The following is a 27,222-nucleotide window of genomic DNA, read 5'->3' as shown; positions in this document are numbered from 1 at the left end:
CAACACACTGATTCTTCCACTACTGTGAACCAGTGCACAGTTGGAGGCATCTTCAGATCTCACATGCAAGCCCAGCTTAACTCCACCGGAAACGCACCCACGCAACCCCCCCGCTGAATGAGCTTCTGCGCTGCGCAGCCCTTCGGGGAGCTGCTGGGATCCTCCCCCAACTTTCCCTCCTGAAACCTTCCCATCCGCACAAAAGGGATCGCTTCAGCAGGGTCCTCCTCCCCCCTCTACTTTCATCCTCCATGGGAATTCCAGCCAACAACTGCTCCTACCAAAAAAAGAAGTCTCAGCAAGCTCTGAGGTTGCAAGACACGAATATTTGCACTGTAAATCCAGCTCCAAGAGCAACACTTGTCCAGCCAGGAAAGAGGCACCTGACCAGCCTGCCCAGGAAAACCACACCACGCCACTTCAAACAAATACTTACAAGAACCTGCTGTGTACATCTACGGACCCATTATTCACCGAAATTAAACAGTGAATACTTCTGGGAAATGAATTGATACTGAGGAAGATGCAAGTTTCTCCTGGGTTATTCAGAAGCTCCCTCTGGCCTCAAAATAGCTGGGATTTCACTCGCTGTCCCAGCTGCAGAGAGGCAGGAAAACAAGCGGCAGTTTGCACCCAGTCTGTAACTTCGCTACCTTCTCTTTACACCAGAAAATGCAGTTTCCCTTTCCCTCAATGATCCCCTTCTCACTCCACATTCCATTTTCAATGCCTCTTTCTGCTCAGAAAATCCCAGACGTTCATTTCATCGCTCCTCTTCAGCGCTCTTGACTTCTCGCCTGGTCCAAAGTCTCAACATATCAGACTCTAGCTTCATTTCGGGCACAAACTTTATCTTTCTTCAAACTCTCAGGGTTAGTTTTTAAGGTTGGCACACCGAGGACCATCTTGGACCTGGCTGTACGCACACAAAACCCCAGAGATGCCATCCTCTGCTCAGATGAGGACTTCCATCATGTCCGTATCTGGAAACTCAGGCTTGTGGAGCAAGCTGCTCACTCTGCCTTTGCTGTCGGGCAGCTTCCCATGGCTTGAGTTCTCTGCAACGAGAAAAAGGGAAAATTGGTCTTTAGCTCAAATTCAACAGCAAATTGTTCAAAGCATATATAAAACCAATATAAAGCCAAATTTGATCAGGAGGCCGAGAACATGTCATGCTGAATTCCCTGCGCAATGACAGTAGGTGTGTTGGTGTGCACAGACCCCAAGGGCAGGTGTAAAGATTCTATTTAAGAGATACAGACCAAAGCACCGCTTTAGCTGTGGCCCTAGAGAATCCTAGAATGCTTTGGGATGGAAGGGACCTTTAAAGGCCATCTAGTCCAACCCCCCCTGCAATTGGCAGGGACATCTACAACTAGATCAGGTTGCTCAGAGCCCCATCCAGCCTGGCCTTGAATGTTTCCAAGGATGGGGCATCTACCACCTCTCTGGGCAACCCCTTCCAGTGTTTCACCACCCTCATCATAAAAAAATTTCTTCCTTATATCCAGTCTGAATCTTCTCTCTTTTAGTTTAAAACCATCACTCCTTGTCCTGTCACAGCAGGCCTTGCTAAAAAGACTATCCCCATCTTTCTTGTAGGCCCCCTTTAAGTACTGAAAAGCTGCAATAAGGTCACCCCGCAGCCTTCTCTTCTCCAGGCTGAACAACCCCAACTCTCTCAGCCTTTCCTCATAGCAGAGGTGTCCCATCCCTCTGATCATTTTTGTGGCCCTCCTCTGGACCCTCTCCAACAGGTCCATGTCCTTCCTGTGCTGAGGACCCCAGAGCTGGACGCAGGGCTCCAGGTGGGGTCTCACCAGAGCAGAGTAGAGGGTCAGAATCACCTCCCTCGCCCTGCTGGCCACGCTTCTTTTGATGCAGCCCAGGATACAGTTGGCTTTCTGGGCTGTGAGAGCACATTGCCAGCTCATGTCCAGCTTTTCGTCTATCAGTACCCCCAAGTCCCTCTCCACAGGGCTGCACACAATCCCTTCATCCCCCAGCCTGTACTGATACCGGGGATTGCCCCAACCCATGTGCAGGACCTTGCACTTGTCCTTGTTGAACCTCATGAGGTTCACACAGGCCCACTTCTCAAGCTTGTCCAGGTCCCTCTGGATGGCATCCTGAGAGAAGCAGGCATTTGTGAAAGGTCTACATCACTTCACCAAGTTACTACTTGTCATCTGATCCATGGTGGCTCTCCACATGTATGCTCCTATTCTGCATCAGGTACAAAATTTAGGAGTTTAATCCATCACCAAGGCAGTACACAAATAATCAGGTAGGTGGTTTAATCTAAAACGTATAACTTTGCCAGTGGGATGGGCTAAGAGAATGTATATGGCCAATTATCAAAATGCGTGATAGGTGTTGTTAGGTGTTTATCTTCATCACCATAGTTCTCCGAAGTCAAATTCAGGGAGAAGGCCTCCCATTTCTTACACACAGGAATAGCTTGAAAGGCTATTTTAAGAGTACCTGGAAACAAATTCCAGTCTGGATTGCCCAAAATACAGTAATCCAGAGTTTCAAGGAATCAGTGATATTCAGCTCTATTAATGACACGTGGCATGTTTTTTAAAGGGAAGGCTTGCTTTTGAGACAAGATGAACGTGTAGGAAACGGGCTTTTTTAAAATAATGTGTGTAAAATAAATGTCTTCCTTGCTGCAAACCAGTGGTTTCCACCTTTCAAAAATGACTAAAATTGTATTTCTTTACACCCCCCCCCCAAAATCTCCACTTTCTCCTTACTATTTCCCCTCAGGTTTCCTTTAAAAATTAGGGAGAAAATGGTGCCTTCACTAATCATGGTTTAAGTTGAAAAAAAAAGAGAAGGGTCTGAGTGCGTGAGCAGGTGTGGAGTGTTTTCAAGGTGTGAAAATCTGTAATTTTATCTTTGGCAGCATGAATAATTGCATTTGTTGGAAACTCTGCCTGCTGCTGGCAAGTGGAGCTTTACAGAAGCTGCCAAGCACGAAGCTCTGCAAAGCCAGACCGGGCAACCTTGGAAAGTTCTCTCCCTACGATTTTAGTTTCCCTGAAGAAACCTCCCCACCACCTTACAAATTGGGAAGGCATCACCCCCCTCCATCAATACTGGGGTGTCTCTGGGGATCCACTGACAGCTCTGGGGGTGCTGGCATTTTGCATCGATGAGGGGATCTGGCAGAGCTCACCCAGTTTCTCGCTGGCCACTCTTGTCCCCAGGGGCCGTGGGGCCGGGCTGTGTGATGGGGTGGTACCCAGCCGTCCACGGCCAGGGAAGGAGGCAGCGGCGGGCCAGAAGAGCTCGGCACTTTTGTCCGTCTGGGTGCTGCTGTCTTTGCTGCCTGTCTTTGTGTGGGAGGCTGCCGGTGCCGGGATGGGCATGCAGGACAAGGAGGGCAGCGGAGGAGGCAGCGAGGGTCCTGATGGGTGGTCGTGGTGCTCCTTCCCCAAAAGCAGCCCTGAAAACACATGGTGGTCAGTCACATCCCAGCCTGAACATAGGTGCTGTCCCCACGCCCCACCCCAGAACTACAAGGCACTGGTCTGGGTATGTCTCCAGCCCTTTAGCTTGGCTTAGCTTTTCCCCTTGACACCGCCTGTTGCTCTTCTCCTGATGTCCACATGGTACTTTCCTACAAAATCAGCCTTTTGAGAGCAGCTGCCCTTTCTTGCATCCCCTTCTGCATGCCTGTCCCAGTGGTACCCCCAGCACAGCCTCACACACCTCCATACCCCTGCCCCATGCAGCCCCAAACCACAGTCCTGCACTCATTTTCCCATTTAGCTGCTGCGTCACATCATGCACTCCTACCCAAAGGGATGCTCACCCTCTTGTTTAACCAGGCTTTTTCTCTAGCCCAAATTTGTCATTTACTCCCATGAAGTTGCAAACATCATCTGCTTGTTTCTGGTAGGCCTTCCCCCAACTATGGCTTTCTATAATCAGTGCAGAATGATTTAATATGATTAAAGATATAATTAATATACAATGCAAGGTTAAAAAATTACTAATTTTTGACTTCAGCACAAGGACGCACATTCTTCCCATGGAAAGTGCTCTGGAAATGAGCTGTCGGGGCAATGTGTGCCACAGCCAGGGTCACTTTTGCTAGCTCAAGCAGAAGGATTAGGACGAAGTGATGGATGAGCCAAAGCTTAAGCAAAAACTAAGCTCACCTATGCTTCCCTTCCAGATCTTCTCTTCCTTCTTCTCCTCAGCTATCTGGTTGCTGGTGAGCGAGGTCTGGCGTGAATGAGCACCCGTAGCAGCAGCGATGGAAGGGACAGACCGGGCTGGTCGCAGGCTGGCACTGTCAGCTTTCCCGGCGTCCTTCCGCGACCGTTGCTGAAGGACCTTGATCATGGCATCCTTCTCAATTATTTTTGCATGGAGATTCTTTATTCTGCCAAAATATAAATACCTTGCTTATAGGAATGGAAGAAGCCTTTATATGGGCAGCTCTCCCCTCTCTGGGGCAGCAGGATGGGTCCCCAGGTACATGCCCTGCTGCTCTGTCCCCTCCACTTTTGAGTGACTCGGACAAGGCAGCTCCGTCCAGTTCCTCTGATGATAACCACGCACTTTGAAACGGGCAGCATTTCTAGCTATTAAGCCAAAACTGGGAACTCTTTTCTGCAGGGTGAACTGAACCCATCTATTGCTATGGCTTTACCAACCCAGCAGGAGCAATGAGAGCAGCATCCTGACCGGGCTGCAGATTGCTACCTTCACCACAATACAAACATGCAGGCAATTTCCACCCCCGTAATACATCCAGGCCAAATCTGGAAACCCTCCTTTGGCAGGCTGAGTTAACCTCACGATTCAGGTCTGTCGTCAGCTGGAGTAGAGACCTGCTGAAGCGAGCAGAAAGGTTCCCTTCGGTTTCTCTAACACCTGGGCTGCGCTCTTGCTTCTCCCTCACCACTGCAGAAACGATCAGCACATGGTGTGCAGAGCTGAGCAAAGCTCCCTACTTCTCTCATACAGACACTGAAGACTTTCAAATCACAAAAAAATAGGATTATCTGAGACTTTTCTCCAGGAATGACTAACACCAAATCATACCGAAAGACTACAAAACCACATTTAAAAAAAAATAATTGTACACGTACAATATGACAGCCAGATGACTACAGCTTGACTGTGATGTACAACACACAGTCCAATGCAGCTGCATTTTGTGAAGCAGTTAAAGCTAAAATGCTGCATCTGGAAAACCTGTATGTACAAGGGAGATAGCTAGTAACTTCATGTTGGCATTAGTTTTCATAATCAGATTTTTAATTTGCAATGAAAACACAAGATCCTAATTTATCTTTAATGAAGCCAATGGCAAAACCCCATTACTTCACTGGAAGCAGGATTAGTTTGCATCTGTGAGCGGAAAACAAACACCAAACCCAGTAAAAACAATCATTGATATTTTCCACAAGTAACAAATACACCTTTTTATAAAGGCATCTGCAGACTGGTGTTTTTGTGGGGAAGCCAACACTGAAGAACAGATTTTAAATAGTTTTTCAGTAAAAACCTAGAGGAATACACAAACTTCTCAAGGGATTTTTACTCATCAAAAGGCCACTTTTCACCAGGAAAAAAGTCTGGATTAAAAATACTGCCCAGGTCTAACGCTCATTGAACTACACAGCCACACGTCCACTTGTGTGCCGAAAATGGAGAAGTATCTGCAACAATGAACGTTACTCTCACTGACTGCCTGTGCCCAAAAAAGTTTATTATACATCTTCTACTACTTATAAATGCATCTTTTTTAGCGGTGCTCGTGGTGCTAAATTTTGCAGGTTTGTTTCTAAAAGCCAATGTGACAGTCACACAACTTGGATGTGGGAAACTTAATGTCTCTTGAAAGAGCAATAAGCAGGCAAGGAGCGAAGAGCAAGGCAAAGGCAAGCCCTCGCATTGCTGATTACGTAGGAGTGGGATTACAACTTCAGCTTTTACGATGAGACGCTCTTGTTTCCAGAGGGGGATTTTCATCGAGATTAAACAAGCATTCAGCTTCCTCACATACCAACCTACTTTTAAGAGTGGAACAGCCTCTGTTTTGTAAGAAGGTCGTTTTTGATACAGAGAAGGTTTAACAGGAAGGTAGCGAGGAAGTTATCTAATGACAGCAACTCTTTAATCCCTGTTTTAATGCTGAAGAGCAAAACTAAGGGAAAGTGAAGCTAAGCCCATCCTTTCCAGGCCTGCATGAAGGAAGAGAAGGGCATCCTGGTTTATCTGAACCCAGCCCAAACCCCATGACAAGCAGGTACAGCACGATGGCCCCTTACGTGTACTCCATGTCCTGGCACCGCCGGTTGGCTTGCACGATCTCCTCCTCCTCCTGCCAGCCCCGCACCTCCAGCGCGCTCTCGCTGTAGCTGCCATTGCGTGAGTGGGTCGGGGCCGAGGCATCCCTGGCAAAGTGGTTCAACATGGTGAGTCGGGCTCCCGAGACTGAGGGCAGCTTTTGCAAGTGAGAGTGGTCCTTGCAAAGAAAACCCCAAACCCACATTCAAAGAGCAAGCTACTGATGGCTGCCTGCCAAGCAGACAGCTATCTGTTGTTGGGTTGCCTTGCTGCAGTGCACCCTTGGCTCGGATGTAGTCATTAATGCCATTAAATAACCGGGCTGATGGAACGGAGAGCACACTAAAATCATGGGCAAACCCCACGGGGCTCGCAACCGTCCTGGAGGACAGGGTCGGACATCAGGGGATGTCTCACTCACTGGGGAAATGGTCCCAAGTCAACAAGACTACATCGCAAATGAGAAACAAAATTGTACACTCTGGAAGGTGAAAAATAGCACAAGAATCGCTGCCTAGACTGGAGCGCAAAAGAAAAGGATCATCCCGAGTCACACGCTCAACCGCATTTCAAAGGGAAATCTCATTTTAGGATGTTCTCAGGGGATCTGGCTTCTAAGAAACTGGGTGAGAAGTTAATTATCCTCTCCTCATTGCTGGAAAGCCTCGCCCCAGTGCCTTGTGTGCTTTTGAGCACCACACTTTGACACAGACAAACTGGAGACAGTCCAGGCAAATGCAACAGGAACGGGAAGGGGTTTACACTAGGACACGTGCGGAATGGCTGAAGGAAGTAAGTTAGTTCAGGCGAGGGAAGATACAACAGGGGATATCTGTCTTCCAATATTTACAAGGCTGTTACAACATTGCCAGTGATCTGTTGTTCATCATGTACACCTGGGAAGGACAAGAATCAATTGAGGTAATTTGCAGTAAAGAGGTTTAGCTTAGCTATCAGGACAACCTTTTTATTTTGAAGCTTAATGAAGCAGTGAAACAGGGGACCTAGGCCACAAAATTTCCCTCATCACAGGTTTTTAAAACTAGGTTAAACAACCATGTTGCACACCACGGGATGGATGCAGCCATATACCGACAGCCCCTCCTTGTTCCACCGGTGCAGTGGGGAGGAGTTGCCTCACCTATGCTGTGCAATTTGGCAGTCTGAGACTTTGCCGTTGAGGCCATGGCTTGAGTCTGGTGCCTGGATTTGATAAACTTTTGGACCTGGTGGGAAGGGTAAATCCTGTCTAACTGACTATTGTATCTCACTGGCATGACACCACAGTGAGGTGCATTAACCCTGGTGGCACAACTCAGTGGGGAAACGCTAGCAAAATCCAGCCCTAAGAAAATATCCATTCCTTATTATTCCCCCAAGCTTTCCGCTGTGAACAGGGCTGCCCACTTGCAGCAACATCCTACCTCTCCGTTGTAGCGGTGGCTGCGGCATTCATGGCAAAGTGCCTGATGGTACTCTCCTCCAGGTACTTCTGCTCCCACTTGGTCATGTCGGCTTCCAGGGCCAGGATCCTCTCCTCCTTCTCCCGCACCAGCTCCATCAGGGCTGGGGCATTGTGCTCCGGGAGGCTGCTCGCCTGGTAGCTGCCCTGCCTCTGCCAGTGGAAACAGAGAGATATTCACCTCCTGCCAAGTATGGGAGCTACTGGCTCTTTTTTCCCCGCGTCTTCTCTGGAGCTCACAAAGACATCCCCGTCTCTTTTGACAGGGGCAAGGGGAAACCCCAGGCTAAACCCCTTGTGTTGCAGGAGGACAGGCAGGTTGAACATATGTGCAAGCCCAGCACACGCTTCTCCAGACCATGCCGACAGAAGTAGGGATCCGGCTGCTCCCTGGATGTGCAGGGATTTCATGGGATACCCCAAGTCAAGGGAAAAGGTAGGAAAAAAAGCTGGTAGGAAAAAGAAGTAATGAAGCTTTAAAAGATATTCTTCTTGCTGGGACTTCATCACATGGCTGGGCAGTGCTTGGTATGGACGGGCAGTTACTACCAGAGGGTTTATATATAAAAGGAGAAAATAAAACGACACGTAACCTAGCTACATGTAACCTATTTAAAACAGCAGCTGGGAAAATACCCCAGGCATGGATTTACGCCTGTCTCTTCTGGCACATTAGTTCTCACGTGCCCTCAGGAGATGCTTTCTGTGGTGCAGCAGGTAACTTTCCGACTGACCGGAGGGGCAGAAGATCCCCAGGCACTGCAGCATCCCATGGGATGCTGACAAGCAGCAATGGGTGCGTAACCCTTTGCATCTACGCTGCAAGGAAAGCCCTTACCCAGGCAGGATTTATCCTACCCAGTTACAGGCACTTAATTAAAGCACCGAAGCAGCACAGGTAGCCTTCACAAGCTCCTCTCACTGCTGGTCGAGAGCGAAGGAGGACGGAGATCCAGCCCTTGGTTCAGGAGAGGTTGGGTGGAATAAGCCCACGTCAGGGGAGAGAGGCATGAAGCTCTGGGAGAAGTCAGTAGAAGTAAATGTTTTTTTTCAATAAAAAATGCAAGAGACTTGTTGCACTCCATGGTGCACAGGACTGTGTTAAAAGGGAAGCTGTCTCGGGAGCATCGGCTTCTCATCCGTGCTACACCACGAGCTTCCACCAGCAAAGCGGCTCCCTGGCACAGTACCACCACACAGGAGCAAGGGCTGCAGCAACTGTTTCCATTTTCCGAACCACATTTCCTCCTTCTAGACATTTATCTCCTGCTTATGGGAAACTAGAGATACCAGGGGAGGGCTGCAGCCTTTGCCTTTGGTGCGGTAATGTGTTTGGAAGCTGCTTTCTGGAAGAGTGAAATATGGATTAACCCTTAGGAGCAATGGCTGCAAGTCTTCTCCTGCAAAAAACAGCATTACACTTCAAATATTGTCAAATCCCTGCAGGAAGATAATATTTTGGAAGCACAGCCCTGGTTTCTAAATGGCATCTTGGCACATCACGGGTGCCTGTCATCATTCTCAGTCAAAATCTCTGCCAGCCCTGCAAACTCAGCCTGCAATGCTAAGTCAAAGGATTTTTTTTTTTTTGGTCCTAGCTCATGCATTAGCAATAATGAAGATTTGCAGTTCGGACTCGGTTACCAACAAGCCAGGAAGAGAGGATACTCTGGCTCGCTGTCTCCTTAGGTGCTGCGTCTGTTCTGCTGACTCCAGTAAAAAGGAGAAAAAAAGCTCTTTTTTCTCTGTGATGACAAAATATTTCAGTAGATACAACTTTGATAACTCAGAGAAGACAGCTCTGAAGTAAAAAGTTGGGGCACCTTGAAGCAACATGATTCATTGCAGGGTTGTGGCTCATAAAACAAAAAGTATAAATAGTGCAAAATACCCCAAAGTCTCCTCTCAAAGCTGATGGGTGAGCTGGGAAGTCAGAGCATGTTTCTTCCTAAAACCTGTTAGAAGGAACTGGTGTAGGCATTTGAGAAATACGGCAACCCAAAATGTAGTTGCTGATTACAGTGCCAAAAAAAAAATTATAAATTAAGCACCCTGTAAGTTACAGAGGAATTTTCTCCAAAATGAAGAGACGTAGCCTGAACTCCCAAGAAAAGGACTTTGTCGACAGTCCATTCCAGTTACTCAATATATCGATTTGTCCCCATATTCCAGCCCAGAGAACAAAACCTTTTCTAGTTCTAGTTTTACCTTCACTTGAATTTTAATTGTATTTTCTCAAATGTTCTTTCATTTACACCAGTATTAGCATGTCATACCCCATGTAATTTCTTTTTTAAATTGGAGGAGAGCAGGCTAGGGGCAATTGAGAAGAGCTGCTGGAAGAAGACAGGAACAGCAAGCCCATGGTGGACAGGGCAAGAAAGACTGAACGTACTTATACGGCAGCAGGGAAGAGCCAAGACGGATGGGAAGGGTCTCCAGGGAGCAGCAGTGACAGTGATGCCGTTGGGGAGGTGCTGGGGGCCCTGCCCTGCCCTGGGGCTGCCAGCGAGAAGGAGATGCTCTGGTGACTCTGCAAACCGCTGACATTGCCCATAGAGCTATTTCCCAGCCGCATCCCGTTGGCAGGATCAGACCCTCTGCTCTCTGGCAGCACAAGCTCTGTGTAACAGCTGCTTTGGTCTCCACTAATGGCTCATAAATAAGGAAGGGTTATTGTAGCAGATGCATTTCTTGACAGAGATAGGAGCGAGCCCTTCAAGAGTTACAAGAGCATCATGCTTTGCTTATGTTGCTGTTTTTTCCCCAAGTGGTGGTTTCATACACTTAGTACATCTGCTTGCCAGTGCCCATGTATTCGGCACTTGGTGCTGGCTGGAACCTGGAAATCCTCCCTGCAACCTCCTATGCTTCTCTCCCCCCTTTTCACAGATGACTGGACTTTGGGACTCGGGGATGGAGGAGAATGTGAGAGACCAGGTTACCTACCCAAAGGAATAACTGTGCATAAAATATGAGCATAACGCTATCCCTCTGAGGACATAGGGCTGCCAGAAAAACAAGGGGACAGAAATGCAAAACTCACTTCTAGCCAGTGTGGACTGGACTGATTTTAAATAATTTTTTGTCTGAAGATGATGACACCATTGGACTCAATGATCCTTATGGGTCCCTTCCAACTCAAGATATTCTGTGATTTGTCTCCAGATCTGTCAGAGACAGAGGTTTCTGTGAACCGAGTACATCATCTTTGTCCAGAATGAATATTGCCCAAGCCCTTGCTCCCACCTAATCCCACATCATCCCACCTTGCTTTTTCAATAAAAGATTGGCCAAAATCTGTGGGCTAAATCTCATGCCCACGTGTACTGCACCTTTCCTCTCCTCCTTCGGTGTGGAGATGATCTTGCACAATCTGTGACTGCTGGAGAAAAACCTGGAAGGTGGGGGGAAGCACGTAGGGACAGAGCCCTGCCTGCCCTTGAGCAGGGGAGCCAGGACCTCCCAGCCCCGCAGCAGGCAGGGCTCAGCTGCATCCAGCAGCCCCACTGCGGAGCTCCCCCATCCTCCGCTGCAAATCAGGAGTTAGAATCATAGAGTGGCTTGGGTTGGAAGGGACCTTCAAAGATCATCCAAGTCCTACCGACCCCTGCCACGGGCAGGGACATCTTCCACTAGATCAGGTGGCTCAAATCCCCATCCAACCTGACCTTGAACACTTCCCATGATGGGGCATCCACAACCCCATCCAAAGGAAAGGCCTAGGCCGAAAGCCCAACAACATGAACCCAAAAGCAAGGTGGTGCCTGGCAGGGCTGCAAGCGACCGTCCTTTAAAAGCAACGCCGAAGGCCCCGCGCTGGGGTCCCACACAGACCGTTCCGTCCTCACCTGCTGCATCCGCAGTGAGTCCAGCTCCCGCTCCAGGCGTGTGCGCAGCCGCCGCTCCATCTGCTCCCTCTTCTCGCAGGCTGCCTGCAGCTGCGTCAGCGCCTGCTGCAGCTTCTCCACCTTCTCCACATAGGCCTGCTTCCTGCGCAGCTGTGGGGGACAGGGGGTCAGCGGCACCGCACACCCACCCTGGGCCACCGAGACCCCTGCACACTTGTAGGTGCGTGTTGGGTGCAAGCATGGCTTCGGCCATTTGCTTTGCAGAGTTTCTCCAGGAGAAGGATGGTGCCCCTTTGATGGGCAGGGAAAGGGCACAGCAGGCATCGCTGGGGCAGCTCTGCCCCTTTCGGAGGGAACACTGCCCAGATCTTCCACCCACTGGGGATCCGGTACCCGTGAAACCCCCTGGCCATTTCTGAGCAAGAGCCATCATGTTGATGGATACTTCTTGGGCAAGCACACAGGCTGGCCTCAGCTAAGAGGAATCCCAGTGGGTTTTATCAATTGGTGACATTTGGCACATTGTCTGCACCCAAACAGAGTCTCTTTTTTTCAGTGCTGCGTATCTGTCCAACGCAGGTGGAACAAGTGGAGTGCCAGCAGCCAGAAACACTCCACCTGCTCTGTCCTGCTCACGGTGTTGGCCATGCCGATGTATAGATGTGCTGGCAGCTAAAGATAGGCCCTCTTTCTGTATATAATGCAATTACTGAAGGGCTAAACATGACACAAGAATTTTGCAATACAGGGTTTTACAGCCGGAGATTGCTCCAGCAGCATGCCCCAAAAGGAATTTGCAAGTGGACTGCAGATGTTCAGGGTGCTTAGCGGCTATCCCCACTTCTTCTGGCCTCCTACCACGCCACCAGGCACTCAGTGACACCACAGTGTATTGTGACCGGGGATCACGGCAGGAGCTGGCACACTTGAGAGGCCTTGGGGAGAGAAGGCTGCAGATGCCAGACATGCTGGGCATCAGCTGCACCAGGCACTGGTATGGACATCAAACCCTGTGCTGAAACCTGACCCCCAGCCAAAATCTGGCACCGAGAAGGGGTGAGCTCACGGGGGCCAGGCACACCTGGGTGACCGTGATCAGTCCTCATCCCCAGGGAGTGTGGACGCTGACCCGAAAACTCACTCACAGGGCTGCGGCAGCAGGGACCGCCTGCACTCCTCATGGGCTGCAGTCCCCACCTCAGGAAACCCAGTTCCCCTCTTCTCCCCCAACCTTTTGGCATGAATTTTCTCTTCACAAGCATGAATAGATTTACCTTTCTAAAGATACCTGCCTTGTAGTAGTGAAAGCAACAGTGCACACACACTGAAGCTGCAAACCCCAAAAGACCTTGATGAACTCCAAAAGGGCCCCAAAACACTCTCGACTTAACTCTCTGACTCAGAGAAGGAGGGTGAATCTGTTTGAATGCTGGATCACACAGACTTTGCCAAGCCTCAGTCAGACCTCATCTGCAGCCTGGGGGCTAATGGGGGATGCTCAGGGTCATTGCCATGATCACTAAGATCCTCTTTAGGATTTCTAGTATCCCTCATTTATTTGTACACTTGTTTGAGACCTGAAGTTTCTCAGAAGCAAACAGAAGGCAAAAAAACACATTAACCCCAGTTGACACTGGGGAACTAGAAGAATAAGAGAGGCTGGAGAGGTGCTGTGAGCTGCCAAGGCCAGGGCCAAAACAATATCCTAGCACCTACCTCTTTTTTAAGTACTTAAATCACTATTGACATTAACTGCAATGTTGGTTATGATATAGGAGCTAAGGCCACAAAATATCTGTGTCTAAATATCAAGGGGACATAGTGAGAAGTTTGCTGCCTTGTTCCTGGGCATGTGGAGCAAATAAACACCAGCGCTGGGTCTCCCCAGCTATGTGGGGCTCCCCTTCACCCGGAGTCCCCTGCTTAGCCCAGGACTCCCATGCTGCAAAGAAGTTTTTTTTTTTCACTTGTGTGATGCTGGATTCACCTAGGTCCCCTCCCACTGATTACAATTATAATAACTTTTTCTTGAAATTCCTCTTCTGCCACCCTGAATCTATCCATGTCACAGGTGAAATGAAATACAGGCTTGTTCACAGCAAAAGCAAAACTTGGCCTAAACAAACCTCCCCAGCCAGAGGCGATGACTGGCAGCGTGACCTCCCTAGCCCTGCTGTAATCCAGGCTAATGCTTACAGCTCCCGGGACTTTCCATGAAAATTAATGAGATTATAATCCCCCCTAGTCTCTGGCAGGAGCATGAAGATTGCATTCCTCGGGAGCTCACGACTTGGCAAGACAGACACAGTGGTGGCTTCTTGCTGAATGTGCTATTTTGGCAGTAGGAAGGTGCCTGTGCCACCTCCCAGCTGCACCGGCGTGGAACGGAGAGGGGAAGGGGGCTCCCCCGGGGTCCCTCCTCGGCAGCAGACCTCATCTGCTCCCCCGCATGCTGCCGGATGCTGGAGGGTCCATCTGTACCACAGCAGCCAGAATTTGGCTTTGCAGCAGCCCTCTAAGCCCCAGGGTTTGCACGCTTGTGCCTGAATGCACCTCTGCCCATGTGGGTGAGGCGATGCACATGTGTCCACCGCCTTTGAAAACAATTTTCTTGGAGGTATGCAACACGACAGTTCCCACATTCATAAATTTATAGGGAGGTTCTTGAGCCAATTCTGACTTTTCTATCTTGCCTCTAGATTCATAAGCAAAAACTTCACCCACACATTTAAAAAACAAAGTACAAAATGTTGTTATTTAAATTAATGGGCTTGTCAGTGCAGTATGCATCCGTAAGAGAGGGGGCCTGCAATCAGAAGTACATGATACTAAGCTCCACTACCTCACAGACACACAGACTCAAATAAAAAAAGCTGGATGGCACTTGGAGAGGTACCAGTCCACCCTCCCGCTGCAAGGTAGGATCAACTCTACCTAAAACCTGGCACATGTCTGTATAATCTGTTTATGAAACCCTCCAGGGGTAGGGACTCCACAAACTCCCCTTGCAAACTACTTCATGGCTTATTTTCCTATACTGCCAGAAAACTTTTACCCTAATGCCTAATCTGGCTTTCTCTTATGCAATTTCAGCAAATTACTTCTTGTTCTGTTTCCAAATTGTGATCTACTAGAGCAAGAAAGATTTAATGAAACAATTCTCATATTCAGAAGATCAGCAAACTTGCCTGAACACTGCACTTGTCCCAGGGATTAGGAAAATAAAGATGAAGAAGAGCAAAGGCTACAAGGGGATGATAAGCAAATAAATTTGAGTAAAGATGAGTGGGTCTTGGAAAAATATCTGCACTGGGAACATAACTCCAGTTTGAGCTATAGAATATCTGTTCTATAGATATGAGATTTGGGTTAAAGACTGTAAGAGAAGGAGAAGCCACTATCACCCTAAGTAGGTTGTTTCAGTGTTAATTACTCTAACTCTTTATTTCTAGCTGGGTTTGCTCAGCTTCAGTCCCCAAACACTGCATCTCATTATTTCTTCTTACGTTAAAGAGCAACGTTTAATCTGGCTGACAGCAATCCCTTCTTCATGTTCGTGTGCATGAACTGGAGCACAGCCACCTCTTCACTTCAATTGTTCACAGCAAAGAACAGCTTCTGGGCCCCAAATGAATTCTACAGCTGTTTTCTGAACCCTCTCCAATTATTCACAGTCTTCTATGCAAAGCGTGGACCAGACATACGATTCCAGCAGCAGACTCCTAAATGACATGTGGTGATAATACCACCTACATATTTTTGAATTAAATCCTTCTACTAGCAGGCACTCAGGATAATGCAGATTTACATAGTACGCTATCTTATGTTAATTCAACTTAGTAGCTACTGCTTATTTCTCAAGCCTTGATTTAAAAAGCTTTTAAACTTAATTACATTCTGGTGGTAGAAGAAATCTGGGTGGATTTACAAAGCAGTGCATGAGATAGAGCTCTGTTAATAATAATAGTCATTTTCATTTGAGTGATTTTGTGTTTCCTTCAATATATTTCAAATTATAGTAAAAATCCCTGGTTTAAGATGAAGCTTCAAAAAAAATATCGGCTGCATATGTGTCAAACTGAGCTCCAGAAACACTGGAGACTGTTGAAAAGGTGCTCTGATTTAGCAATGAAACAGGCCAAAAGCAAGGCAAAGGGAGCACAGGAGCTTGGGCACACACTGGCAGCCACAGATTAACTGCACTTCACCTGAGCTCCGTGACGCTGCCTTGAACAATTAAAACACGGCAGCTGGGATAAAACTCATTCAAACTCCTCCTAGAATGAAAAAAGCAGTTAAACACTACCAGGTCAATGTGGGTTTGCTCAGGCTGAGGGCTCTGACAGACAAACTCTGGCAAATACCGTGGTATCACCTTCATATGTTGTCACCTCTGAGATCTACCATGCCCCAGGCAGGAGGTTACCACCTCCGTAACATCTACCATGCCCCAAGCAGGAGGTTAGCAGCTCTCTAGAGGGGAACATTTTTCCTCTCCTCAGCTCCACCAGTCCACAATCCAGGATCCTAGCTCCGATCCCCAGCAGAGGCACATTTCTGTTGGATGACCAGACTAGAAACTGGCAACTGCAAAGCTCTTAAGAGAGAGAGCCCTAAGGCTGCAAGCATATTTACTACAACCCAGCAGGCACAGGGTAGCTTCTTACACCACCTGCCTGGAAGTCTGTGTTTATGCTTCTGCTGCCTTCACTGGTGTGTATTCAGCAAGTCGATGTTACCTGCCAATACCACACTGACAGTCTGCGGAGCAGCCAGGAGTTAAATGTATTTCTTCCAGTCCCCTGCGTGATGCCACAACTGTAGGAGCAGGTGTTGCCACCTAAAACATTCCTTTATTCTGCCACTTTGTAATGAAATGTAAACAGAAAACCTCTGATTGCCTTTAAGGCAAACAGTGTCATGTGAATTATGTACAGATTAAAGGTACACTAGCTCCTGCAGCTACCCCAAAGGGACTGCCCAAAATACACTGGGATGGGGAACAGGATTTAACTAACTAACTAAAAAAGGAGCAGTTAAACTTAACATGATCCTCTTCTTGCTGCTGAGTGTATCCACCGGAGGCAATGGAGTTTTTAAAATGTGTCTAAATAGGAAGTCAGAATGGTCTAACAGTCAGGAGCAAAACAGCAATGCCTTCAGCACTTACATATAGTACCTTAAATCCTCCAGACTCTAAGTAACCACTAGATAGCCTAACAGGGGTCTGCCATGCTGGATACTCTGATAAAAAACATTCAACTATCACTGAGGTCAATTCACCCTTCTTTCCAAGACAAGAAACTGCACTTAATTTACCTGCAGGTATTTGAGAAAAGACCTTCCCTGCTCCTCACAAGACCCCTTGCATCTGTGCACCCAGTGGGCTCCTGTGGATTCCCCCCAGGCCAGCCCTGGGGAGGGTGCAGGTGGGAAATGCGGCACTGAAGGGGAAAAGACCTGCCCAAGATCCTGCCAGCAGTCTGTGCCAGAGCATGAGCCTCTACCCAAGCCTGCTAGGTGAGCATCCTTCCCCTCAACCAATGGCCTGCCCACTCAGATAGTAAAGATTATGTTTATTTTATTCCCCATAAAACATCCTCCCTCTTTGTTGGTCACAGGGCTAGAGATTTTAGGGCCAAAAAGGCCTGTTTTGACAGTCTTGCCTGATCTGCCAGAGCGCACAGACTTTCAGTTAGTTATTAAATCCACACCTTTTGGTTGAAGGTCTTAAAGAACAAAATAAATTTGAGATTCAGAGACCTCCAATAACGGAGAACTGACATCACTCTTAGTTATAGTTAAAACTGAGCATTATTTCCACTTTGAATTTCATAGAATCATAGAATTATTTAGGTTGGAAAAGACCTTTAAGATCATTGAGTCCAACCCTTAACCTAGCACTGCCACATCCACCACTAAACCATGTCCCTAAGCACCACATCTACACATCTTTTAAATACCTCCAGGGATGGGGACTCAACCACTTCCCTGGGCAGCCTGTTCCAGTGTTTGACAACCCTTGCAGTGAAGAAATTTTTCCTAATATCCAACCTAAACCTTCCCTGGCACAAATTGAGGCCATTTCCTCTTGTCCTATCACTTGTTACTTGGGAGAAGAGATTTTGCACAGATGGCAGTTCTTGGGTCTCATGCTATGACAGTTTTTTTTCCAGCTCTCACATAAAACCTGTAGTTCTTTGTAGCTCTAAATCCTGGAAGATCTGCCTCCAGCCAGATCAGTTAGTTCTTTTAAGGCTACTGTTCAGATGCGAAGTTACGAAGCCCTGGGCTGCTGTGCACATCTCCAAAGCTTCCTGGCATTGTTTGGCGAAAAATGGGATGCACCAACATCACATGTTTGTATCACAGTCCCAAGTCAGTGAGTAGTCAGCTTTTTATTTGATATTTCTGTTAAGTCCTACCATTACCTCAGCCACCAGCTAGCTGAGTTTGGTGTTGCTCCTGGTTACACGTTGAAGGCTCTGCTCTGGAAACATCTACGGTTGTGGTCTCCTTTGCTTGCTTGTTTGTCTCAGTATTGTATAACTATGCATTTCTCTATAAGAGGGCCAGTGCAAGGGGAGCAGGAAGACCTGCCACACCATGGCTAGAAGAGATTCAGGACTTGGATGGAGAAAGCCCTAACCGTGAGCCACCACTAGCCTCAGAGCAGAGAAATGTTGCCCATGCCTCACCTCCTCTTCCAGTTTGATGACCTTGGCTTGCGCGTTGTTTAGGGCCTGGTCAAGGATTTCGATGTGCCTTCGCTGGTCCTCGTTGGCAGAGCGCACAGCTGCCAGCTCCATCTCCAACTTCTCCTTCTCCTTCAAGTGCTCTTTGTCTGGAAGAAAGACAACAACATGAGCCACTCCAGAAGGATATCTCACAGGTCCGGGGACCCGTGCCAGAGGTAAGCTGCCACGTCTCTAGAAATGCAAAAATTATGTGAAGCAGCAGCGAGTGGGGCCATTACAACACAGTGCTGAGACACAGCGAGCAGGGAGTTTCTACTGCCAAGGCTCAGCCCCTCAATGCCCAGCTTTACGCGAGTGCCAGCAGCAGAAATGCGTGGCAGCTGGGCTGCATCTGCACTAGCAGAGCTTGTGGACCTGAGCACTGCCTCATAATTGTCCATTCTGCTGAACTACTAGCACATTTCCCAGCAAAATTTTGGCTTGCACTAGCTACTCCTTTCCCACACAACGCCCAGGCCCTGCTTGAGGACAGCCTACGTCAAGGACTGTTTATAGCTGCCAGCTTGGATGCTGCTGCCCTTCTCTAAGGGGCAAGAAACCTCAGCCATGTGGATGCAGGCTGTGCTGTGCCCGGTCCATTTCTATTTCAAGGATGGAGATCATGAGATTCAGAACATGTGAAGAAGCCAAATAATAAACACAGATCTGTGCTGGACAGCTTGAAAATGGAAAGAGGGGAAAGCAATAAGTAAGAATAAGATAGGAGGCATCTGAACAGGCTTTTTCTGGTCATACAGAGAAAGGGGGGCTGTGGCAGGCATTCCCACCCTGTGGGGGCCCTGGATGGCTTTCCAGTCCTCCTCTAAGGGTCCAGCGATTGGTGCTTCTCCCTTATTAAGCGCCTTAAAACACCAGGAGTGAGACTAAAACATGTAGATAACCTCTGTGCTGAAAAATCATCCCTTTTTTGGTTAAGATTTAAAAAGACATTAAAAAAAAAACAAGGCTAAATTCAGTCAGCTTTGTTCTCGTCTTTTTCTTCGGCAACAAACTGCAGGCCCACCATTGACTTCGTTGGCAAGCTGCCTGGGGAAAGGCTCGTCTCCATCCACCTCTGCCCTGACAGTGCTGAGAAGCCATTTCAGGGAACACGAGCATCACGGGCCAATTGCTGGATCCCCGACATCGAACCGCAAACCTTTAATGATTGGAAGGAGCAGAGGATGGAGGTTTCATTCAGTGAAATCCAAGATTTCAAAATCTTGCCTTTGTTCTGAATGACAACAAAAATAGAGCACTTGGCAAGCCTCCAGCAAGGAAAATTTCCTCCAAAAATTAATTTGGTGTCAATTAAACATTGTTTTGATTTTTACTTTTTAAACAGAGCATTACAGAATTTATTATTTTTTAACTGAAGTGAAAAGTTGCTCCAAAAACATCAAAACGTGGAAAATCTGCCCCTAATGTCCAGCCCATCCCGACCCAAGCGTGACCACTCAAGCTGGAAGCCTCATCATCCACCTCCCCCCGAGGAGGGTCAGGAAAATTCACATGGCCAAAGCCAGCCCATTTCAGACCTGAACTACCCCCAGAAGGGCCTTATTCTTCCTTAATTACAGGCGGGATGAGAACAGGTTTAATTTACACACTACTGGTGGTGCCTGCAGCGAGGTGAGATGTGTATGAGCTGAGCCATGTGCAATAAGGCATGGGTGGCCGAGGTGAGCCCAAACCCACCCGGTCGTCTTCCCATTTATCCTAAAAGGAGGAATTCAGCACCTCAGAAAAACATTCCCTGGCAGCACCACCGGCACAGTGGCCTCTGCAAAGCCCAGCGAGTGCTGTGCACACCACGCCACTGACTGCCACCATGAACTATCTCGGTATGACGTTGCCTTAATCTTCCCATGTCAGCAAGAAATTTTATATTGGACATGCAGGTCTCTTCCTTCAACGCAAAGACATTTACTTCAGTCAGATTCACCAGAAGGAACATTAATACCTATAGTACACAAGTGTAAATCTGGGCAAATGATCAAGCAGCTAGTTTCACTGGAGGGTGAAGAAGCTGGAAGATGAATGCTATTTCAGCCCTGTGGCACTCCACCATCTCATGCTGGGACCACACTTGCTGTGCTCCAGATATGAAACCCATATTATAGGAGGACAGCACATAGAAAAACAGGACTTGAGACCTTCACTTTCAACTTTCTTCCGAGGAACTTGAAGCACTCAGCTCGCTCTGCTGCATTACGTTTTCTGTCCTCCCCTAAAAGGAGGACAAGATTATGCTGTATACGAAACGACCACTGAACCCACTAGAAAGCTGACAAGAAAAATTTACTTAACAGCTCTCAACACTTCTCCACACCAGCTTCTCCCTGCAAAATGCTGGAGGCACATTTTATAAGTACTTTCCTATACCACATTAATTTTTAGTAAAGAAGGTCTTTGTTGAACATACCTTAAATTCTCTTCAAGTACATACAGGTACCCTTAAAGTCTGAAAATACTGTTTTACTGTGCTACACTTGCATGTACCTTCTGCCCAGGCATGTGCTTTTTACCTAACAGGCTCCAGCTAATAACTATTTCTATTTTCTGGTGGGCCACTGGTACATCCCGCTACTGAACAGTCCTCAAAAAGCTTCTCTGCTGTAGTTTACAGTTGTAATCTCACAGGTTTCCACCCACTGCCTCTGACTGTTGTATATCAATACACTGAGGACATTACACTGATACTCTGTGGCTAGGTAGAAGAAGACAAAGCCAAAATCCTGCTTTGGTGCTTTGCAAACAGGCTTTTTGAGTTGTCAAGCTGGGTAGGTACACCAAGAGTAGACCAGTCTTGACCCTGCTTGGAAGCAGAAACAGACAGATAGAATCTCTGCCACCCCTTCACTATACTCAGATGTGACCCCCAGCTTTTCACACAGACCTCATGCTTAACAGAAGGTTTTGATCTGATCAATCTTGAAAGAAAAACAAGAAATATGTTTTTAACGTACCGTTTACCTATATCAGTTGAATGCGTACCCTCAAAGCCACTCATAACTAAACACTACGTTATGATAGCACAGGTCCACCCTGCACGCTTCACAAGCAGCGGCGGCTTTAACCCCTGCGTCCCGGCCAAACACCAACACAGCTCATTGCAATCTTCTCCAGCAGTTTCACTCACAAACAGCACATTCCCAACAGCTCTCTGGAGTTTGGACCACGCCAGCAACAAGAAGAGGCTGAGAAGCTGCGGAAGATCGTGCTCAAGGTCCCTGAGGCCGTTTTCTCACATGGTGATTACCAGGGATTCTGCACTGGCATTAATAATTATGATCAATTATAACATACTTAATAAATGGTTTGGTACATGGTTACTTGTGGTCACCAACCTAAGCAGGGATGCAGAAAGGTTTGATGCACTGTCGTCAGAGGAAGGCACCGAATCTCCAGTGAAACTCGTGATGGCTTTCCTTACCCTACAAAGTATCACAGGCAGCTTAAGCACGGTCTGATTTACAGCTAGGACATTTCCATTTGCATGTCATGAAGTACAAGTCAGGGAAGAATTTGACCTTCACATGTTAAAAACTGAAATCAGCTTTCCCTAGATAGTTCTCTCCTACCCCCAATGCAACAGTAGCATTTTTCTGAGGCGCAAATGCCTAGCATTTAATACTTTGAGGCATGCAGCCTGGCTTTGCCTATTATTATTACAAAGAATAACAGTTTTTGTCACCTCTGGTCTCCACGACTGCTCTGCACTGTTGCACTGCTAATGGAGAGCTCTGCAAGGAACTGAGAAATGATTCCTGCCTGTCTTGCCTTGCCAGACTTCTTTTTCAGGGATTTTTTCCTATTACTGGAGTTTTGCCACAGTATTAATTCTGAATTTGCAGTATTACCAGGGACAAGTGTTAAAAAAAAACACTCAGGAGTTTTATCTTTCCTTCTTCATCTCATCATGAGACTGGCTTAAAAATGATAACTTTTAGGAACCTGCTGATGTTGGAGTCTTTTTATGTAACTTGGGTTGGGGATATTAAGGGTCATGTTTTCAGGCTGTTTTCCACAAACATAGGGACTAGAAATCTGCTTTTGCTTTCCTAATGAAAACTAAGATTTGCATTTACTAATCTGACTCAACAAGCTACTACCCTTAGGAAAAAAACAAACATGAGTTTCACGACAAAATTCAAACAGCTGATGGGAGTGCTTGTAGGCACCATTTTTTCTCTTCTAAAAATGACTATTTCAGTCTCGGTAGACAAATGTACACACAGCAGCTAAAACAAGCTGTACCCCTTCTCCTCTCAGTTTTCTGCCTGAGCATCCCATCAAAAGACACGAGGAGGGTACAGACCATGCTTGCAAAACCCCCACCCCAGGTGGGCAGTGAGGTTGCAACTCCAGTCATGGTCTGCCCCTGGGGAAGGTTCACAAACATCAGCATATAAATGCTGTCAGCAACTGAGGATTCCCAAGCAAAACCTTTTATGGGCTCTCAACGGGGTGTTTTAGGCTGATACCCTGATATCGAGGTCATTACTGCATGTGCCGCAGCAGCCCAAAGAACATGACTGAAGAGGACCTGCTTTACATGTCCCCATTTTTCTATTCTTGGAAGCACTCTGCATTGCATTGGTAACATTTAGCTCTCTGGGCTGGCCAGGAGACACTCCAAGCATCCAGCCTGTCTTATGTGATAGGATACGAAAAGCTATATTTGTTCGTAAGCTGTGAATTGATAGCAGTAATATGCTGAGTGCACAGCACGAAGTTTTATTGCTAGATATTTATCAGTAGAAGCACAGAGTGTGTTTATGCACTGGAAAATATCTCAAATTCAGTCCATCCTGGGGATTTAACTCCCCCTTGCAGCTACGAGCATACAGGAACACTGCCAGGCTGTCTCTATATGAAGACAGCAGACCTCAGTCTGCAATTTGCACTGTGTAACTTACCCCATTTGAACTCTTCCCAAGGATGACAAGACTTACATAGCAATGCTATTTTCTTAACAGATCATCCCCTTGGATTCACAGCAGTACCTACACGTCCCTGCGGCATCTGCTAATATGGCAAAGCTAACAGAGTCATGGAAAAGATCGTTAGATTCTCTTCTGGTTTGTGCACACATGCACAATTATCAGCGAAGTTGCCGTGCTGGCATCGTCACTGCTGGTGGGAGCTAGGAGAAGGCTCTCCTGCATTTGGAGCATGGTGGACGTTGCAGGGCTGGCAGCAAGGCATGCTGAGTGGTATCAAACACCGCACTGCTAACAGAGGCGGCCAGTTCTCCACCTAAGGACTTGCAGTTGCAGCTCATCTTCCAAGAGCAGTAAGTAAAACAGAAGAATCGGCTGTACACAGCATTTAGCTTCAATGGGATTTAAGCCCGCAAGGTACCGCACAGCTCCCAGGTGGTGAAGCCCTTCTGGAAGCGTGCTGAAGATGCTCAGGATGCACAAGAAGCCACGTGCCGTCATGCAGCACCCAGCTGCTCGGGTTTTGGTTTGGCTGGTCACACAGTCATCAGCACATGGCAGGGAAATGCTGCAGCACTGTGCTCAGTCATTACGGGAGCCTAAAATTTGACAGGAATGCATGTTTTTCACAGCAGTAGAAGTTCTAAAATCTTTGTCTCTTCCATCCTTTGCGATCCAGCCCTGCTCTGCCTCCTGTTAGTCAATGCCTGTCACTGACAACACGTCAGCAGAGGTTGCTCTGGGCTTATCCCAGCCAAGAGAAGAATCTGGCTTCTCTAAAAACCATGCATCTCCAGAGATGATCCCCGCAAGCAACACTTCACAACTTCAGATAAATATTTATCAAAAATAAGCTAAATTGTGCTACCATTAACTCCCACTGCCTGGTTCTGGTGCTCAGAGAGAAAAAAAAAAACAGCCTAAACAATCCAGTCTGCAGCTTAAATAAGAGTATGTGACGAATTAGCTGAGTAAAACCAAGCTATAAGGACAGTAACAATTAATTGCAAAGTATTCACCTCCACTTCAGCACATATATATGTGTGCGTGTGTGTATATATATATATATATATGTACCTTCAAAACAGATTAGCACAGTACTCACTCTGAGTGACATAAAGGCCCTCTGTTGACTTATCTTCATGCCCATCGAAGTCTCTGCTGGCTAGCTGCCTATTGGCTGTCTCCAGTCGTTCTGCAAAAAACAGGAAATACTTTAAGTATAAATATATGTATATAAAATTGTAGGCCAACCAAGAAAATAAGATGCATGCCAGCAGAGCAGTATAAATAGACTCTCTGAAGGAGGATGTTAAAATGGAGGCTGACACATACATAAAAGATGAGGCCTTTGACCTCTTCCATGAAGCTGTGTCATTCGGATTTACAGAAACTGGGGGAAAAGCCTCTGCCATTCACAGCTGACGTGCCCAGGCAGCTCATCTCTCACTGTCCAAAATGCACAAGGCATTTGCAATCCGAATTACCCAGCCTTGCAAGGGGATGGGTGCCTTCCAGCAGTGGAGTGCTGCCCCTGGTGCCGCGCCCAGCACCCTGCGGGAAGGCAGCCCCCAGCCCAGTGACACCAATCCCTGGGGATGCCCTGAGAAAGGAGCAGTTTTCTGCAGCCAGCGACAGCTTCCCCTGGGAAGGTCCTGCCTTCAGGTGCCTCCCTCCTCCAAAAAGACCATGCGACCCTCCTCGCACCATTGCAAAAAGCATGAGCCAGCTTGCAGAAGGCATCTCACTGCACAAGGAAGTACCAAAGTACCCCTGTCAGGAACCTGGACAGGTGCTACCCAACATATCCTCCATTTGCTTTCTCAAAAGGATATATCCTCAATTTTATGTTTTTAATACAAAAAAGGAGATACTCTTTCATACATGCTACTGGTTCGTGAAGGCACTGAACTTTGAGATTTATGGGTTGTACAGCATTGCTCTATATTGCAACTTGCTTTTCAGCTCATTAGAGCTGGACGAGACTTTGTGACTGGTGGCCTTGCTGTCAAATCAATATTTGCAAGCGCTAAACACAAAGGCACCATCTGAAGCTAACTCTCGTATTTTGCCAGAAGGTTTCCTTGCCACTGGGGGGTGACAGCAGTTTTGTCTTATGCCAATGAGCAGGGCCTGATTTCTTAAGACATTTATCTAAAACACATGTGAAGTTACTCCTCTAAAGTCTGCTGCTCTGGAGCTTGTGAGAAGCGAAGCACGATGTCAACCAGGGGAAAAAAAAAAACACAAGCAAGGGTAACGTACCACGGAGATCCCTGTTGAAGTCATGAAGTCTCCTAATTTCTCCTTCAAGTTTGTTTCTCATTGCTTTGTCCAGAGACTCCCTCTTAGTGGTGGTCTTGACCAAGCCCTCATAAGCTTCTGAAATCCTCTGAATCTCTATTTCAAACTGAAAGGAGAGAGAGCTCCTGTTAAAGCCCAGCAGGAACGCGCCGCATCCCAGCATTTGCCCAGCGCGTTTTGATGGGGCGTGGGGGTCGGGGTGATGCTTGTGTCGAGTGTCACACCAGCCACCAGCTCTACAATGACCAATCTCCCCAGCAGAGGATGGTGCAAAGCCCTGGCAGAGCTGGAGGTTCCTGTAGTGGGGACCCCTCCAAATGCCCTGTGGGGCAGCTTACCACACCACAACACCCCATGACATCCTGCTGGCAGCTCCCAAAAAGCTTGGGGTGGGCTGGACTTGATGTAGCCGCTCGGTTGCCTTCGCTCTGTGACCGAGGTGGCTGCTTTAATGCCATCCAAGAGGAGAAACAAAGGAAACAGTGTATCTGTGTGAGCTGTATTCTTTCCTAGAAAGGGTTGTAGGGGGCAAGATTTATTATTCTGCCAGATCGCTGAACCAAAGCTTAGCTCTGAGCTCTGCATGCCACCAGAAGTGTTTTAGGCTCAGCTCTGACCTCATGTCAGATTTAAACTATTATGGTCCACCCCCTTCTGTCCTTGACTGAAGACTGCTCTATACAAGAAGAAACTCTCTATAACGGACCAAACCAACTGTTTGGGGTTTTCAAGCTTCTTAACTTCATCTCCTTGAAATCTGGCAAACTGCAGGCAGGGCATGCAGAGGAAGCCCTTAGCAGTGAACTTGCATCTCAAGACCTGAGCCCAAAAGACTGACAGGAAGATAGTCCTGGTCAGAGTTTTGCTGTTCAGGTCAACCCCATGCAACTCTTTTAATAAGCTAATGTTGTGTTAAGTGTTACAGCTTTGCTAAAATCATTGCTGTAGGAATGATCAACACTGATGTGGGAATCTGCTCCTGCATGCCTGGCCCTTGTGTTTGCGGAGAAAAGCTTGATAATGTGCACAGGCTGGAAAACCACGAGATATATATAGCCTCCCACATACCTTTCTAAATCTGGCACTTTTTTAGCCTCTTGAATCATGGGTGGGACGGATCTGTGAAGCCAGGGTGTGAGCCCACCTCCACTTGCTGTGGAGGTAGGTCCCTCTCCAGAGCTCGTTAAGCTTTAGGTGTAATTCGCCAGCTGCAGCGCCTGCAGAATAAAAGCTCCAGGGACGCCGGGGCTGTCACCCCGCTGTCTGCGTAGGAACCTGCGGCCAGGCTCCAGCAGCCCAGACCTGCGCTTCCCACGCCACCAGGGCCACTCTGTCTGGACATGGCCCACAGGCACGTGGCACCTCTGAACCGCACACCGAGGAAAGCCCGGCATCGCCGTGCTGGGGAAACCTGGTTACCTTCCCCGATTTCTGCTTTCAGCTCGCTCAGGCACAAAAGCTGAAACAAGTGGTGATGTGCAGAGCCCACAGTGTGGCCCCTGTGACACCAGCAGCTTTGGATTAGTACCCTGCTGGGTATCACATCACCTATCTCACAACGGTGGTGACTTAACAGCTCGCAGGTATTTCACACACATACAAGCTGC

The 27,222-nt window shown here is 47.6% G+C and overlaps 1 protein-coding gene across 2 annotated transcripts in view; it reads right to left on the bottom strand.

Annotated features, from left to right (window-relative positions):
- Nucleotides 1-504: 504 nt before the first annotated feature.
- Nucleotides 505-27,222, bottom strand: part of AMOTL1 (angiomotin like 1) — a gene marked incomplete at its 5' end in the record, with an annotated part of 71,460 nt that continues 44,742 nt past the window's right edge. For both annotated transcript variants that reach the window (XM_082304485.1, XM_082304486.1), the window contains 9 exons: nt 505-1,058; nt 3,185-3,454; nt 4,173-4,399; nt 6,297-6,422; nt 7,740-7,930; nt 11,629-11,778; nt 18,327-18,472; nt 24,417-24,506; nt 25,577-25,721. In XM_082304485.1, the coding sequence (XP_082160611.1) occupies nt 955-1,058; nt 3,185-3,454; nt 4,173-4,399; nt 6,297-6,422; nt 7,740-7,930; nt 11,629-11,778; nt 18,327-18,472; nt 24,417-24,506; nt 25,577-25,721 (1,449 nt within the window). In that variant the 3' untranslated portion in view covers nt 505-954. The remainder of the gene's footprint in view (nt 1,059-3,184; nt 3,455-4,172; nt 4,400-6,296; nt 6,423-7,739; nt 7,931-11,628; nt 11,779-18,326; nt 18,473-24,416; nt 24,507-25,576; nt 25,722-27,222) is intronic.

Source organism: Platalea leucorodia (assembly GCF_965183815.1).
Source record: "Platalea leucorodia genome assembly, chromosome: 2".
NCBI lineage: Eukaryota > Metazoa > Chordata > Aves > Pelecaniformes > Threskiornithidae > Platalea > Platalea leucorodia.
This window is presented reverse-complemented; position numbering and strand designations above follow the sequence as displayed.